This window comes from Aphelocoma coerulescens, chromosome 4A, assembly GCF_041296385.1.
Source record: "Aphelocoma coerulescens isolate FSJ_1873_10779 chromosome 4A, UR_Acoe_1.0, whole genome shotgun sequence".
Taxonomy (NCBI): Eukaryota; Metazoa; Chordata; class Aves; order Passeriformes; family Corvidae; genus Aphelocoma; species Aphelocoma coerulescens.
Genome location: NC_091018.1, coordinates 19005686 through 19022798, shown reverse-complemented (window position 1 = coordinate 19022798; position 17113 = coordinate 19005686). Strand labels below are relative to the sequence as shown.

Here is a 17113-nt window from a genome sequence, read left to right as displayed (position 1 = left end):
CACAGCTCATGTACCAAGAAAATACCGTTTGGGATTTCCCCTTTCCAGATATATTCCCATTTGAATTTCTAGTCATGAATGTCATTGTACAACTGCACATTTTTTGAAAGACACATGAACAAACTGTGAACAAACTTCCTGTCCATACCAGAATGTAGCTGAAGTGTAGACACAACACAAAGATGGATACTCTTTGAAAAAAAGTACAACCATCCCACAATTTCACCTCACTTGCTCCCTAACCTGTAGCAAAACAGGTGACTTGTTGCACTTCCTGCCAGCAGAGGAATTGTCTGCATGTCTCCTGCTCTCCAAACCTGCTCTGAAGCTGGAGCTGTCTGGCTGCACTTACCTGGACTCTTCCCTCATAAGCAGTTACCTCATTAGTGACTGCAGGGTAAGGATATGTAAGGATATGTAAGGATATGTAAGGATATGTAAGGATATGTAAGGATATGTAAGGATATGTAAGTTCCTAGTGAGGACAAGTCATACATCTAAGCTGTCATTAATGCTGACAGTTAAATGGATGGGTGACTTCACATAATTTCTGTGTTTTGAACATTTTTTATTTCTTTTTCAAGTAAAATCGAAAAAGGTTCTTTGGGAAGGATCAAGGATCAGGATTGATCCTCTGCTGAGTTATGTTGTTTGCAAAATCACATCTCTCTCTGCAGCCCTGCAAGGATCTGAAAATAAATGTTTATATTTATTCTGACGTAGAGAAGGAAAATATTCTACATACCAGCCCTTTCTGCTCGATACTTAAGGGTCTGTTAATACAGAAAATGCATGCTTGTGGATGGAAATCATGTGGGTGAGATTACTCAAGGATTAATCCTGTCTGGTTTGGGGAGTCACACCATACTCCTGACAGCTCCCAGACTAAGAACCCGGGGAGATTTGGGAGCGATGCTGGTTGTTTGATGAGAGGAGGCTCGCTCTGGCCTCACAGTCCCACCCACAAGGGGCTGCTCCTTCAGAACAACAGGTGGCTGTCTTCCCCCGCAGGCAGGGCATGGAGGAGGTGAGGAATTTACTCAATACTCAATTTGTTTCTAGTGTCTGAGATGGGACTAAGGATGGGGGCAGACTGTGCTGGTTCAAGTAATACTCATACAGACTGGTAGAAGGTTTTCTTGCCCAGACACTCCCTGTGGCCAGCAGTTGGTTTGGAATAGTGGCACCATCTGAGTCTGTATGTGAGCTGGTCTTTCAGATCCACGGGTGGGAACGTACAGAGCAGTCAGTGACTCACCATTGATAGCACTAAGTCTCTTTATTTTTGTAAAACCTCCCGTTTTCGATAGCAGATGGACAAGTGGGAAGGAAACAGCCTGCTGAAGGGGAAGGGTATGACTGTGAGACCTGCAGTGCTCCAAGATGCAGCAAACCCATGCAAAATTTCCAATAACCACTTTTGAGAGCCAAAGAATGCCAAACTCCACTAGAGACCACTCATCAAACAGCTCAACACATCCCAACAGTCTCTTTTCCCAGAGACATCCCTCAGGTCTGGGACATTGCAAATGATAGGGAAAAGAGGGGAAAGGAATTCTTGTATTTCTCAGTGGCAAAGGCTTTGAAATGTACTGGCATTGTACAGACAAATGAGGCACCCTGAGTGCCTCTGGGGCTGGAGATGTGTCAAGTGGTACAGAGACTTTATGTGAAATGAAGCTTTAGAAAGGAAAACTCGTCCTTTTCGTGGGAGAAGATAGGGCTGCCTTCCATAAGAGTACTACATAAAAATACACAATCTGCCCAAAGATACCATCTGATATAGAAAGTGATTACTCATTTATTTAAAGGATATTTACTGAATATGTTTTAAAGTGTTGTGAGACTCTTCTGAATTAACATTCCTTGGTGTGATGGAAAGAAGCTCAGTCCTGACATGTACCTCAGGGGCCATTTTGGCTGAGATCAGAGCAATCAGAATCTGTAATTTTCCATTAGTAGGTCTGATATTTTATGTCAATAAAAGTCTGTCAATAAAAGCTGAGTCTGTCCTGCAGACTCTTGGTTACAAGGCTTTTCTGCAGACAGTTGTTCTGGGAAGATAAGGTGGTTTAGTTGCTGATTTAATAACATCAGAACATTTCTGGTCTAGGTAAGTTGTAGCTTTTGAATGGAGAAGTTTTACAGGGTAAGTCAGATGTTGAGCCTGGGCTAGGCTGCCTCATGATGGCTCAATGAATGACACATACCAAGCCAACTTGAGCTGCGTAGATTTTTGTTAATTTTAAATGTCATTGACTAACTCACTAGCCATCTGTCTTAGTTGGATTAATATCCAGATCATCACACAAAATTTTGGCTCTTGTGTAGTACTGAGAGTAGCACTGCTCGAGGAGCCAATCTTTAGATGGGGTGTGAAGCCACCATCCTGCCTGGTGTTGTCCCCATAGAGGGTAACCTGCCTCCTGCCATTTTTCCAGGGGAGCACAGCCAAGCATGGCATGGAGAGACACTGCTGAGAGTGAATTTTTTGCTGTATTCCCTCACACAATCACTGTTCTGGTTCACTGTCCCAGGCCAGGTTGGACGGGGTTTGGAGCAACCTGGGATGGTGGAAAGTGTCCCTGCCCATGGCAGGGGGTGGAATTCGAGATGATCTTTAAGGTCCTTTCTAACCCAAACCATTCTGGGATTCTGGGATTCACAGATGTGGGGGTTAATGAAGTAAAAAAGAGTTATTCAATGTAAGGAAGCAATGTTTAAATGGTTTTGTACTCAATCCATCAGTGAGAAGTAACACTAGTCCTGCCTGTGGATCCAGTGGATCCAGTGGGGATGGTACTTGTCATTCTGCTTGCCTCCTGCCAACCATCTGTACAAGCCACATTCCCAGTCCAAACAGCTCACCCAGACCTTTAAAGATAAGCAAAAAACCTGTGGTACACAAAGCATTTGAAGAACAATTTCGTGCTACTATCACAAGTCCATGTGACAGTGTCTCCTCTAATTTTGCACTGGGTTTGTGTGAGGACTTTACACTTTCCAAGCCCTTGCAGAGAGCAGAATTGGCAAATAAGAGCATATGTACATGTGGAAAGCATCCAGGGGATTTTATTGCTAAACTAGAGTTGGACTGTAATAAAGTGGATAAGCTGTGTAAAATACCTGCCCTTTAGAGATGTGGCTGAAACAATTCACTGAAGGTTTTTCTGTGAGAGGCAGTGGCTCTCCCAGGAGTGATTTGCAGTATTTGGTTCCATCTTTTCCATCCGTGGAAGCAAAGCCTACCTCTGTACGCCACTCATAGGACTGGGTCAGATTGTTGTTCCATAAATTTAAATAAACATTTCTTTCCCCCATGAGATTCCATCAGGATCTTTGAATCCAATTGTGTCTTTCAGTGCTCAGTGAGTTTAATTTCCATCTGCATGTTCCCTATTAGTCTGTGTCCAAAGCTGTTCCCACTATTCCTTACTGCAGTGCCAGGCCCTGGCATTTCCTCAGCTTTCTTTGGAGGAAAACAAATGAAAAAAACTTTGGAAGAACTTGTCTGTCTTTTGAGGAAGAAAACCCAGTAGGGATATGAGAGAACATGTTATTATGAACTGGAGTCTGTTAGGAGAGCTATGTCAATTGGGCTCCCAAAACTCACACTTCATTTTAATTACTGAGTGATACTGGGGAGCCTAAAAGGCATAAAAATGTTTGTATTCAGCTCAGGTAATATAAAGGAGGACAAAGGAAGAGGTAGAATGTCTTTTAAGGTTTTTTTTATCTTATTTCCTGCTGCTGCTTTCTTTTTCTTTTAAACCTTGCTTAAATTTTGGCTTTATTTTCTTTTCTCTTTTAAAGCTCTGTCTCTTTTTGATATCTGGCGTGCAACTAAATGGGTTCTAATGAGAGAAAGGCGTAGTTCCAGCAGGTGATGAAACATTTGTATACTTCAGAAACTCCACTGTTTAATTGCCATTCAAGTGGAAAAAAGCAATTTAATGTTTTCCTTCTTGAGTGGGAGAAATGCCTGAGAATTTTCAAGCCACTGATAATTTCTGTGCGTGCCCTGTGGGCTCTTTCCACTTACACCACTTCACTTTGTTGATTTAGAGAGAGAGGTCAGCAAACTCAGGCCCCAGGACACATTCTGCTGTGTTTCTCTGGGTTTTTGGCTGTCATTAATATGACTTTTCCCATTTTCTGTGAGGTTTTTAGAGGGATGTGAGCCTTCCCTGACAGCAGTAGGTTTCTGCAACATCGATTTTATGGAGACTGTTGCACACGTGCTGCCTGTAGTGCCAACAGCCAGTGACACCCTCCAGATGCTGCTGAGGGTTCTGCAAGAAGTTGTGGGGCTCAACAGGCAGCCAGACCTTCTTTCCACCACCTTTTTGCTGAACAAAGCACCTTTCCCAAGCACAGAGCCCTCTTTGCTTTGGGCTCCCTAAGTGCTGGGGATCCTGCTGTGCATTTCCACGTCTGTGAACTGCTGCACGTTCTCAGTGCTCTCAGGGGAGGCTGAGGTGGGGGAGACAACGTGCTTCAGGCGCAGGAGCATGGAGAAAAGCAGGATCAGGAGGATAGCCAGGAGGGTTAGGAACAATCCCACGTACACGTAGAGGCTGGAATATTTGTCTGCTGTCGTGTCTACTTCGGTAGCCAGAGTTGGAAGGTGGACACGGCCGGTCAGGTTTCCGCGGAACTTGAAATAAATCTCAGTCATTGCTCTCTGTCAGCTTTGGTCCATTTTCTGTGTTTACCTTCAGATCTCCTGTCTCCCCTCACCAGACTCACAGAGGAGGTCAGGAGAGGAAACTTAGCACAGATGGCATGATGGCTTCAGCAAGAGATGCTCCATCCTCTCGGTGTCAAGGCTGCTGTTCACACAGTTAAGCAAACTGCGAGGGACAGGCCTTTGCAAACCATTTTGCACGTTGCTGTCATAATGACAACAAGCATCACACTTGTGCTTTACACTTCCTTCTGGCTTTTATTTCGTCCTAAAAATACTTTGGGCCTCCTTTTGGTAGGTCACCTCCTTTGGCAGGTGAAAAGCTCTGGTCCTTCTCTCAAGCTGAGCTGCAAAGGTTTGCACAGCTTTGGTCTCTGCAAGTGTTGCTTTTCCAGACAGACTGAGCAATCAGCTTTCTGCCAGCTTCTCCCACAGCAGGTGATTTATCCTTGGGTGAGCTGGGGAAGGTTGTTTTCTGCTTTGCCAGACTTCTGGGGGATCCCTTCTCTCCCAATTCAGGGCTATTGGTACTTGCTTAAGGAGTATGGAGTTCTGAATTGCTCTTTAGGAACAGTCAAAAAGTCAGCTTTCTAAAGGGAAAAAAGTGAGAGAGAGAGAAATGACATCAGGTACCAAAATAGCCTAGCCTGTATGTGGTATCTTTAGAACAAATAGATAAGAAAACCCCTGTCATGCTCCTGGGGGACACCTTGAGAAGAGAAGCACTGAGTGTATTTAACTTTAGGAAAAAATCATGCAAATTTAATTGTTAATGTCTCCTCTGGTAACACGTTACTTATGGGTACAAGAAGGCCCCACAGTCTGTGGAATCAGATGTCAGAGAGGGAGGGAAGACATAAATCCAATCAGTGTTTTTCACCATGTGTCTCATTTATTGTGTATCAGGACCCTCTTTTTCTGAGGCTGGGTGTACCTGACAGCTGTCCAGAGCCCTACCTGTCCCCCTGGAGCAACTCTGCTGCAGGATATGATGCTTCCCTCACCTCCTGGCAGCAGAACTTACTAGAAATAGGGGGAATCTTAACGTTTTTGCAGTTTCAGTTCTTCCAGCTGGAAGCAGAAAATGAAAATGCTGAAATTTCACTGCAAATGGTGCATCCAAAAGCATCATGTTCTGCTCTGATAAGACCAGAATTTTGGTTTTAGCTGAAACAAAAATGAAAGCACAGAAAAAAGCTGGTGCGATCATTTAGAATGTCCACTGCCTATATACCTACAGGAGATATAAATAGAGTAATATTAACATGGTAATATACTGTGATAATCAGAATAAATGAACCATTAGGTCAATAGGATAAAAGCTCTGACACGTGACATTTCACCTGAATGACATATTGCTGCAGAACATTTTGACTTTCAGGAGCCTCAGGCTTTCACTACAAGCAAGAAAGACCTGCTTTGGCTCTTGTGATGGGGAAACATCTGATCTGCTGAGTTTTGGGAGAAGGGACACAGGGGCTTGTCTACACTTTACCTCCCAGCTCCTTCTTCAGTACCAAAGCATTTCAGATAACAGTTACCCACTTTAGGGAATATTGGGCCAGATCCTGCTCAGTAATAAACTGGCCCAAATTGCTGATTGAAAAAACGACCTGGGGATTGGACTTCTGCAGTCCCTGTGTGGGCAGTGCACTCTGAGCTGTGCTGTGTGTAGGAGGCTGTGGGCAAGCTCAGTGTTTTTCCAGGGGCTGACCCAACCCCTCTGGAGCCAGTTATTCTGGCAGAGGGTTTGGTGCTGATGCAGAGGTGTGGGGAGGACAGCCAGGCACTTTTGCTCTCAATTACAGGGCAATAACTGTGATTTTCACGCTTGGAATCTATAAATGGAAATTCTTCCCCCGTGAAGAATATTCTCATGTTACACAGCAGGTGGGAAATAGAGGGTGTGAAGGTAACTGACTGTATTAAACTTCTGTTCTTACAATATGATTTCTCTGTTGATAATGAAGTGCAACCAGTCTGGAATCTGACACTTGTGTGAGTTAAAGTACAGAGCAATGTCTTTGCCCATCCCATCTGCTCTGAGAGAAAAAGCCAGAGCTGGTTTCTGTCCTTAACGAGCAGAGAGCCTGATGGCTTTATATCCTTCATAAAATTAGACTGCAGAATGCTAAGGACATTAGTCTGAGGTTCAGTAATTATCTGCAAACCAAGATGTTGAATTAGTAAAGCTCAGCTGGGTGTTTATTGATAAAAGGAACAGATTAATAGTAAGAAGTATTAGCGGTGGGGAGCTGGCACTGTTTGGGGTTTTTTAGGCTCAACTATAGATTTGTCAGGAGCAATCAACTATTCAGACTATTGAAAGCTGCAACATTAACTGCATCTTGTCCAGAAATGAGCCAGAAATAATTCAATAGCTCCAGGCAACCCCAAAGATCTTTGCTTTTCAATCTACCAATTATCCCATTGAGCACATCTCTTTGGATACCAGTAGATTTAGATTTTGTACACTCCCCTTTAAGGAAGAGAAGCTGAATGACTGTAGAGACCAACAGGATGTGAAAATAAGTGGTACACAATAATTCTGTGTGTAAAGCAGGTCAGACTATAACTGTGTATGACTCAGACTGGAGGAGGCAGAACCTCACTGGTTACCATGAGGAGCCCTCAACTTCATGGACACAGGAACATTCCCTGTGATCCCAGTTTTCAAGATTTAGTCATTCTCTGGCTGAACAATGCTCCAATTCTGAGTGATCACTGGTGCTCAGTGGGTGCAGATTGATTCCAAGCAGACATTTGGGAGTTTTTTTATCAGTTTGTGGCTGTTTTTAATCAGGGATTAAAAAAAACCCAACCCAAACCCAACACATTTCATCTAATAAAAATCTGTCATGAAAATAGAAGCCTTCATACACAACAAGAGACGGGTTTCTTTTCAGAGTGTGTTGCTGAGCCAGGAAATTCATCAGCCAAAACTTCATGGGCACTGCCATTACCAGCCTCCCACTGCAGCTATCAGGGTGTGGGGAGCTTCAGGTCTGGGGAGTGTTTATGAAGCCTGCATTGCTCTACACTGCACATTTGGAGGTCACAGGGGAGCAGAAAGACAGATTTTCCCCCAAACAGTGCAGACAGACAGACAAACTGATCCTGCAGCTGCAGTAAATGTTTTTGTCTTGCCCACCTGCTTCCTTCTACTCCCAAGTTCAGTGTGAGCACCACTTGCCAGCACAGCATCTCTGAAAGTGCAGTCAACTTTCCTGAGTTCCCCTTTGCTTTTCCACCCACTCTGGCTCTTACAAACAGGTAAGTGGGACAAAATAGAACCATTACTCGTGTAGCTTCTTCGAGTGCACTGAACTGGCTGGCAAGTACAGGACGGTTTGGGTTTGAACACACAGCACCAAGTGCATTCTGTCTAGGTCACCTTCACAGAAAAATATCAGCCCTGAAGAAATGCAAAGAAAACACCAAAACTCTCAATTCCATCCATGGCTTGCATTTTCTCCAGGGAGGATCTGAGGGAGAGAAGAGTGGAAGGAGGGTGATGGTGTCTCCTCTTTTAGGGGCAGAGAGGATATTTTGTTCTCATGCTGCACATGTGTGAGAGTGCTGGCTGTGGCAGTGCACAGAGAGAGAAGAGCATAAAGCACAGTTACCTTTCAGAGCAGGCAGCAGTGTTGGGATGAAGCACCAGAGTCCCTGCTTCAGACCACGAGCTTGCTGGTGATTCCTCTGGGAACATCTCCTCCCAGGATCTGTGCAGAAAGGATTTGCTGCCTTATTGCTGGAGTCAGGACAGTGTCCTTTCAGCCAAGTGCACTTTTTCTCCCCTGCTGTTGATCTCCCCGGCAGGGACGGCTCTGACTCCCGATCCTGGGATGTCACCGGAGTAGCATCACCGCTGGGTCCTTCCTTCGCAGGCAGCGGGGGAAGGGGGCGAGGAGCCTTCTCCTGCTGAACTGCGCTGCTGGGATGGAAGCAGCCAGACCCCTCCCTCGGCAGCGACAGGCAACAGGCAGAGGATGAGCCGAGCCACCGGCACGGAGGGAAGGGAGGGAGGCTCTGAGCTCAGCTCACTGCAAAGTTTGTGCGAGGCTCGGTTTAACTCTTTCGTGCTTGCAAGGCTGCGCTGCCTGCTGATTGAGGAGTGAGACATGAGTCTGGAGGGCAGCTCATCAGTGCTCTCATTTTCTGGAAGGTGCAAAGGGTTTTTTTGTTTGTGTTGTGCCTCTTGGGGAGGGTTACCGAGTGAGGGCTGACAGCTGGGTTCCTGTCTGGAGCATGGACCAGTGGCACTTTTCAGCTGAGACCCTGAGGACAGTCCCCAAGCATTGCTCTTTGCCAGTGGAGCTTTCGATGCATTTTTGTGCCTGTGCCTGCTGTTTGGTGGTTTGGGAAGGGCTGTGCTGAGTTTACAGGTCCTGTCTCCCCTGAGTAGTTTGAAACTGCATGAATAAGTGTAACAACTTTGCAGCGTTGTGGGGAAAAATGATTTTCACCGATTTATGAATTCGTGAAGCACAACTCTACAGACAAGATGCTACAGAAATGAGGCAGAGGGAGCCAGGGTTGGGTGAGAACCCAGACCACGCGGATCCCTCTGATTGCCACACCTTTTGACCTGCAATTTCTTCAATGTCCCAGGCTGACAGAGTGAGGAGGATGTTTTGTGACAGATCAGTTTGGGATGCATTGCAGCTGCCCTCGAGGTGTCCCAGCAGAGGAGGTGACCAGCACACGAGATGAAGCAGCTGCAGTTTGCAGCTCTGAGCACTGCATTTCATGTGCCCGTGTCCCTGTGCCCCAACAAGGGCCAGAGTGGGTGAGCCTGACCCACAGCCCCACACTGACCTCTGGGCTTCTGGTAATTCCCAGATTGTCTTCCATGGCCTGTATTTGGGGCACAGGAAACAAGCTTCCCCTCTGAAAAGTAGGTCCCACACAGGGGTTTGGGAAAGATGAGTTAATTCTCTCTTTCTGCAGCTTTCTGTGTGACAAAATAGAGACATTTAATCTCCAAACTGTCTCCTAGAATAGCTTTGCCTCTCTGGTTCCCTATGGCCACAGCCTGAGCAGAGGGGCCAAAGGGTAATGAAACCCAGAGCTGCACAGCTCTTTCATCCTCCTGGGATGCAGAGCTGTATTATAAATCCATCTCTCTGAGGGCTCTTCAGTCTCTGGAGTTCACAAGCACAGTGTATTATTACAATGCAGCACTCTTTAGATAAATAAAACACAGTCCCTTAAAAAAAACCCCAATTCCTCCATGCTTCTGTGCAGGGATGAACTCTGTGCAAACGAAGACATAAAAGGCAGCTTTTATTGCTGATTTTATTTCATATTTCTTTTGTTGTAATATCAAATGCTGTTCCCAATACTGCAGTCTATGCCACCATTCCCTGCTAGGCACACAGGAATGAAAGTGCAGTGAGAAAGCAGAAGGAAGAATGTGTATTCTTCCCCTGGAATTGCTACAATTGCTGCTTTACCAACAAACCACCTGACAGCACCTCCAAACCCTTGGTACACATCCTTGTATTTAAGAAGAAACAAGTGAGAGCTCTGTTAGAGCAGGAATTTGTGTTGCTGGTTGAATTGATGAGACCCAGAAGAGACAGATGTGTTGAAACCTGCATCCTTGCTTGCTATATAATGCTAATGAGCAGTGCTGAAATGAAAGGCTCTCTCCCTGTCCATGCCATCCAGCTTCTCTGCTCAGCCTTTTTTCCCCCTTTGTTGATTTTGCAGTAAATTATCTCTCCCTTTTGTAGGGCCAAGCTGCTGCTTGCTGGGTGGGTGCACTTGGGTTTCTTGTTTGCTTTGTAGCTGGGTATAATAATGACAGATGGATTTTAAATACTGCCACAATTCATACCAGCTGAGGCTGATGAATACTTGACTGAATGATTGCTGAATTCCTGACTCGTTGAGAAGTACGTAAATTTTTGGGACAATCAGTGACAAATTTGTGTTACGTGAAATGAAGGTGTACAAATTCCCTTGGAGATACTGGGAGATATGACCCCAGTGAATGTATTTTTTAAAACAGCCATTGGGAATTCGGGGGCAAAAGCCCAGGGAGGTTGTTGGACTCTTTCCTTTGAATTATTTGATTCGTGCCTCAAGCTTTTAATCAGGTCATTTTGCACATCTTTCTCATAATGATCCCCACCAGTCTTAGAGTGAAATTTGGATTTAAGAAGCAAACATGATCTCTGAATGATTGTTAGTGAGTATAATCTGTGTGTTCCTGTAGGGATTCTTCTGTTACCCTAACCCATGAATACTATGAACACAGTAAATGCATATTTTGGGTCTTTAAAAATTCCTTGCAGTGCAGCTGCAGTGAATGGAGAGCTGAAGCAAGGGGTAACTGTTTGTCTTGGCAGCCTGGGATCTGTTGTAAATATGTTTTTGTTCTAATATGTTTTGTCTTTAGAACCACAGCACCGAGTGGCAGATGATCTGTACCACCAACAGGCTGGTAGAACACATTAAAAAGACGTATTTTGGTAGGTTTTGAATCAGGAGTCTCTAATGGATGGAATTTAAAATATGATAAATATTCAGGTTCATGTGAAATGGGTCCAGCTGCCACCAGCTTTGAGGGAGAAGCACCACAGTCCAGGAGGTGGCAACCTGGAAAATCAAAGCCAATTGCCTCAGGCTTGTTCCTTGCTTAGGCCCCAACCAAATGGACTGACTTCTCTCAGTCTCATTTCTTTTTCATGAAAAGGGAAAAATTATTAGTTCCTCCCTGCTGGAGTGCTACACAAATGCAGTGGTCATGTGTCCCCTGCTCCAGCAGTGCCTTTCCCTCTGTGCATTGCCACACAATCTCCTCTTGTCCAGCACAGCGTGTCTGAAAACGCTCCTGTGTTCGGACTGAAAGAGTTTCGCTGCTTGGAAAGGCTCTGGGGCTGCTTTGACAATTTGGCTTTGTTTGGAACTTCACCATTGCAATGCTTCAGTTTATTTATAGAAACTTCATCTCCCACAGAGGACTGAAGAAATTCAGCGTTGTCTGACGCTGCTGCTAATTTTTAGGGACGTTTCTAATTTGATTTACAGTTGTCAGTGAAGGGCTACATTGTTCTGCACAGAATTCTGTCTGGAACAGCCCTGAGCTTCGTTATTGTCAGTGAGCTCATGGAGAAGGCTTTGCATGTCCCCAGAATGGCATTAGCACCACTCACAGAAGGGACTTGCACTGCTGTAGGTAAGTCAGAGAGGGCTGGCTCAGGTAGGGCCAGCTGGCAGTGAACAGGGTCCTGTGGACAACCCTTGGAGCAAGGGTTATCTGGGAAGCACATTCCACCAGGATCCAAACCACATGTACATGTCAGCCACCCTCCATCAAGCTCCCACATGGATCACGTGGACCTTGGCAAAAATTCGTTGAAAAATGAGGCAGGGACTGAACTTTAAACAGATCCTTGTTCTCCAGCCCATGGTCTGGAATATTATTATTATTATTTCTCCTGAAACAGGAATAGTTCTTGCAGCAGTGCCTATTTTTAGGGAGTTCAGCACGAATTCTAGACCCAGGAGCTTCATGCAGGTCTGGAGAAACTTTGAGATGTGCTGATCCTTCCATTTTGGCTGGCCAGTTGCTAAGCTACAACCTGAGAGATGACAGTGAGCCACTGTGCTTCACTCACTGAAAATGGGCTCTTGTTTTTAACCCTCCCAGCCCAGCTTGTCCCAGAGCTCACCAGGGCATCGTGACATGACTGATGGCTGCACAATAAACACAATAAACACAATAAACAAAATAAACACAATAAACACAATAAACACAACACCTGGGCCTTGCTGTAGCCACAGGAAGGCAGTCTGGCCTCCTGGAGATGAGGTTGTTTCCCTTCAGGATGGACAAATAATCCATGGGGACCACGCAGCATTTGTTGGGAGTTGGGTCACCCATGGAATTTCCTCTCCGCATGGCAGGGCTGGTGCCCCAGGGGATGCCAGGCAGGGGCCTGATTATCAAACCAACACCTGAGGTGTGTAAATGTGTGTATTTTGCATGTTTTGTGCTAACTGCTCTCCTCTGGGGGATTCTGGATGGAGCCTGGAAATGTGTTTTGTATTCCCACCTCACTCCCCCACTGCCTGGCTCCATGCTCTGGCTGTGGACAGCATTACCCTCAGTGTTCTTGGTATCAGTCCATGGTCACTCTTGAGACATTGGACATGTTGTCACCACAAAGCCCCTCCCAGCCCACCCAGAGCTGTGTGAAAAGAGCCCTTGGGCTCCTGTGGGTGCCTCCCAGGCTTCTGCCTGCAGGAACGGCTTGTAGGGTTAATGCTCAGGTGTGATTCCCTGAAAGGTTATTTCACAGCACAGATGATCTGAGGAAGGTCTCAGATACAGCCACACAAGCTAAAGGCACCACCTGAGCTTGCCAGGCAGCACTTGGGACCACAGTATTGATCAGTAATTCCTGAGCAAAACCATCCCTAAGCTGGAGTTCCCCGTTGTGCAGGATGGCATTTTGGTCTGAGCTCAGTGCTCGTGGATTCAGATGTTGACCAACTCTCTACTGCCAAGGGACCCACGAGGCAAATCTTTAAAATATGAACAGATAATTCCTGGATTGTGACCAAATCCTCCCAGCCAGGGCCATGAAGCTGAGTGCAGGGTGGGTAGAGCATGGGGAGTGTGAGCTGCAAAACAGTTAAACCCTTCTCTGAAGCCTCTGATGCCACATTATTTGCATGATTCACAGTTAACAGATGGGCTTCTGCCTCTATTGCGAGGGGACCAGTTCTTCAATTGCCATCATTAAATAATAACCATGACAGTTTATACTGAAAGGAAAACAATTTTGCGATGACCCCATTACACCAATTTTTGTTTCCTTGATTTGTTTGTTTTAATTCCAGTCTTAGGGAAGAAAATCTCTTTTCTCAGTTCTCATTTACAAAATATGCAGCTGAGAGAGCTCTGCCCACCCACACACTTTAACATTTCAGATAACAGCATTTCCATGCAGCACTGGATGAACTCTTTCTAAACCTGTCTGGAGGAAACATGGTTGAAATCTTCACAGCAGAAGAGTGAAAACCAGTGATAGATGCAAACACTGCCATCTCTGCTCTGCCACCCATTTCCACTGCAGTTTTGAGGAAATCCTCTGTTTGGATGCATCTGTTCTCTACAGGAGAGCACAGCACAGGAATCCTGAGCTGCTGCCAGTTGTGCTAAAAGAGTTATCATAGTGTAAGCTTTAAAGAAATAACCTTAGAGGTGATACAAAAGCCATTCAGGTATTTCTCTTTAATCCAGTTCCCAGGAGTGACCCTTCTCAACAGCAGGGATCCCTCTCTTGCCATGGCTCCCTAAGCACTGCTCTGGCTTCCCCCCCAAAGCACTTGTACCTCAATATCTGCCCTTTACAGACCCCACGTGTTGCCCTGTGCAATGTTATCCCCCTTTATTCTACTGCAGCGAGGGAATGGGCAGAGAGTTAAGCCACGTAAACTAACTCTGAAATCCTTTCTGATTCATGGGGAGCCCAGTTGGTGCTTGGAGAGTGCTGAGGAGGAGAGCAGGCAGGATGAAGACACGTGAAGAACAGCTGCACAGTGTCTGAGTTCCCATTTTGATGCCTAACAGCAGTCACAAGTTCCCTCTGCCCCAGCCTCTGGGTCAGTAGCAGAACAAGCTCACTGGCCAGTTCCACTTAATTATTTTTCATTTTTGGTGACACAAAGAATAAATATCCCTGTGTGATTCTGCTTAACTGATGTGCCTGGTTATTAATAGCCAGTTTTGGTCCCCCTTCCAGCCTGTGTGCCACAGAATACACTTCCCTTCTGTCTCCAGGATCAAGTTGTCTGGGAAGCCACTGTTCTGTGAAAACACTGGACAAAAAGCTTATTGACCAACCCTTCCTTTTGAACAGAAGACTGATCTCTCTTTTTATTTTTAGCCTGTTAACAACAAATGTTGCTTTATTGGTTCACTTTTCAAAGATGAAGACATGTTTTCAATTTGGACAAAGACCTTTACCCAGAAAGATTCACCACATGGTTCTTGCATGGCCACTTGGTCCTTCTACTCTGCCTTGCTCTACACAACCTCACTGAATTCTCACTGGAAGCAGGTTTTATCCATGCCCCAGACTGACTTTGCAGCAGCTCCCAGCTTCTTAAACCCCAGACTTCTCTAGTGCCTGGGCATCAGCTCCAAACTCAGTCCATTCTGCCACATGGGTCTTGTGCAGAAATCAGGTGATGCTCTTTAAGAGGAGAGAGGGGCTTCTTGTCCTCCCTGCTGGGCAGTAGTGGCCAGCTGAGATGTCCCTTGCTGCAGGGAGGACACTGAAAAGAGACAGGGTGTGGATGCCAAGCTGTTGCTGAAGATGGGCTTTTGTCCCTGTTGTTATTTTAACAGCAGTTCCATGTACCCAGATTAAGGGACATTAATCCGCTCTCCACGCACCCCTGTGACTCCCACTGGAATTATAAAGGTATTCAACCCTTCTCTGGCAGTGGTTTTGGGAAATAGGAAGTCTGTGTCAGTGTCTGTTCAGTGCTGTTCTCTGTAAAGCTTTCAAATTCTCTATTTCCACCTCTGGAAGGGAGAGGAGCTTTCTGTCTTACCCACTAATACCAGCAAAATCCCTGTTCCCATTTCCAAGGATTTTAGCCCTGTGCTACAGGGAGGACAAGGCACATTATCTGCTTCTGCATACAATTTATTAGCAACATTTCTTCCTGCTTCAGCTCTGCTTCTGATGACAGGCTCAAAAGAATAAAGAGAAAGAGTAGCAAGTGTAGGAATAACGTGGCTGAACTGCTGGTGTCTTTCTTAAGCTGTAAGAGGAGCATGTAGAGCATGTGTGTGATGTTCTGGGGCTCTCAAAGATTATCCTGGGACAAAATGTGTGCATTAAAATGGGATGAGAATGTAAGAGAAGAGACCTCCGAGGGCCACAGCTTTAGAATGAGGAAATCTCCATGGCCATGAGCTTGGAGTAGACTCAGAATCATCAGCTAGGAGATTTTCACACCACTCTGTAGAAACTTCTGTGTGTGGACCCCACCAGACTGCAGGAGTGCCCTGCCTGGCTGAATGCAAACAACTGAGTTAATCATACAGATAACTGTGAGAGTGCAGCTTAAATTCCACTGGGGATCTGTGAAGTCCAGTCACTGAAGGACATCATCACAACACCCTGCAGTGTAATCAACTCTGCTGATTTAAATGTAAGTCCTCTCAAGGGAATTTAAATCTCTGCATTTTCCTGAAATACCTGATCTCCCTTCAAGAAGAAGGAAGATTTGTAGCACTGCTTTTTCTACTCATAAAATGCCCTTTCATATTTTGAGATATTTCATTTTCAGTGCCTATAATTCCACAAGGTACCTTCATGCTGTTTAAAATGTACAGACACTTTGCAGTGCATGACCTGTGATACAGAAGCTACCTTCTCCCATCAAACATCTCCTGTGGGCAGGAAAACACTTTTAAAAAGATATTAAGGAAATCTGGAATTCTTTCCTGCTCTTTGTCCCAATCTCAGACCTGATGGCAATACAAGGTCCACAAATGAATAACTCTTTTTGAAGGAATCCTGTGTTAATAGAACGTGGCACATCAATGTCTGCACTCACACGTTCCTGTGTGAGGAAATCATGACTGTCACTTTCGGAGACACATCCTGTTCTTTCTGGTAGTGGGAGATTGAGGTCTTGCTCAGATCTACTGACATGTGAGGATTCTCTTTGTTGGCCTGCTTGTGGCTGTCACAGCACATCACATTCATTATCAGCTGAGGTAAGACTTGTTTTATGAGCCTGACAAGAAATGTTGAAGTGTCTGAGGTGCTTGGGATAATTCATCTGAGAAAGAGGGTGAGTTCCTTGCACAGGGAACATGCTTGTCTGCTGGAAACAGCTACTCAGGCACAACTGGAGGGAGTGCAGATGTACAGAAGAATTCCATCACAAATGATTGCACCGTGTCACCTTCCCTTAATAACCTTGGCCTGACATAGCCAGGTGAGGGATGCAGCTGGCAAGCTGACATTTCCCTCAGGAAATGCTCTGTCCCTCATCTGGTTCCCTCCCTCCCTTCATTTGCAAGATCTTTGATAATTAAATCACTGTGAAGGCAAATGATCTGTCGGTATAATTCATTTGATAATTCAGCCTAAGCCCCACATTTCTCTTTGCACAAATGAAATTAGCTCTGCTCACAAAAGATCTGCTCCTGAGCTACCTGCTCACTCACACAACCCCTTTCCTAATTAGATGGCTGATACCAGCAAAGCATGGCTTTCTTCCCAGCACAGGGAAACCAAAAAGGTGCTTTTCACTAGAGATGTCCTGGAGACCCTGATGTAAAGGAGAGGCAGAGATTCATTTCTGATTTCTTGCTCTTTTTCTCCCATCACCCAGCTATGTTTCCTTTTGTTTAGTGGGTTTTTCTGAGAGAACCAGAGG

The 17113-nt window shown here is 45.4% G+C and overlaps 1 protein-coding gene across 1 annotated transcript; it reads right to left on the bottom strand.

Annotated features, from left to right (window-relative positions):
- Window positions 1-1158: 1158 nt before the first annotated feature.
- Window positions 1159-4942, bottom strand: SERTM2 (serine rich and transmembrane domain containing 2). The gene has a single exon (XM_069014951.1). The coding sequence runs from the start codon at window positions 4676-4678 to the stop codon at window positions 4400-4402; it is 279 nt and encodes a 92-aa protein (XP_068871052.1). The 5' UTR covers window positions 4679-4942; the 3' UTR covers window positions 1159-4399.
- Window positions 4943-17113: the final 12171 nt, after the last annotated feature.

Excerpts from the sequence above, each read along its gene's own strand:
- SERTM2 (XM_069014951.1), bottom strand. The coding sequence starts at position 4,678 with ATGACTGAGATTTATTTCAAGTTCCGCGGAAACCTGACCGGCCGTGTC.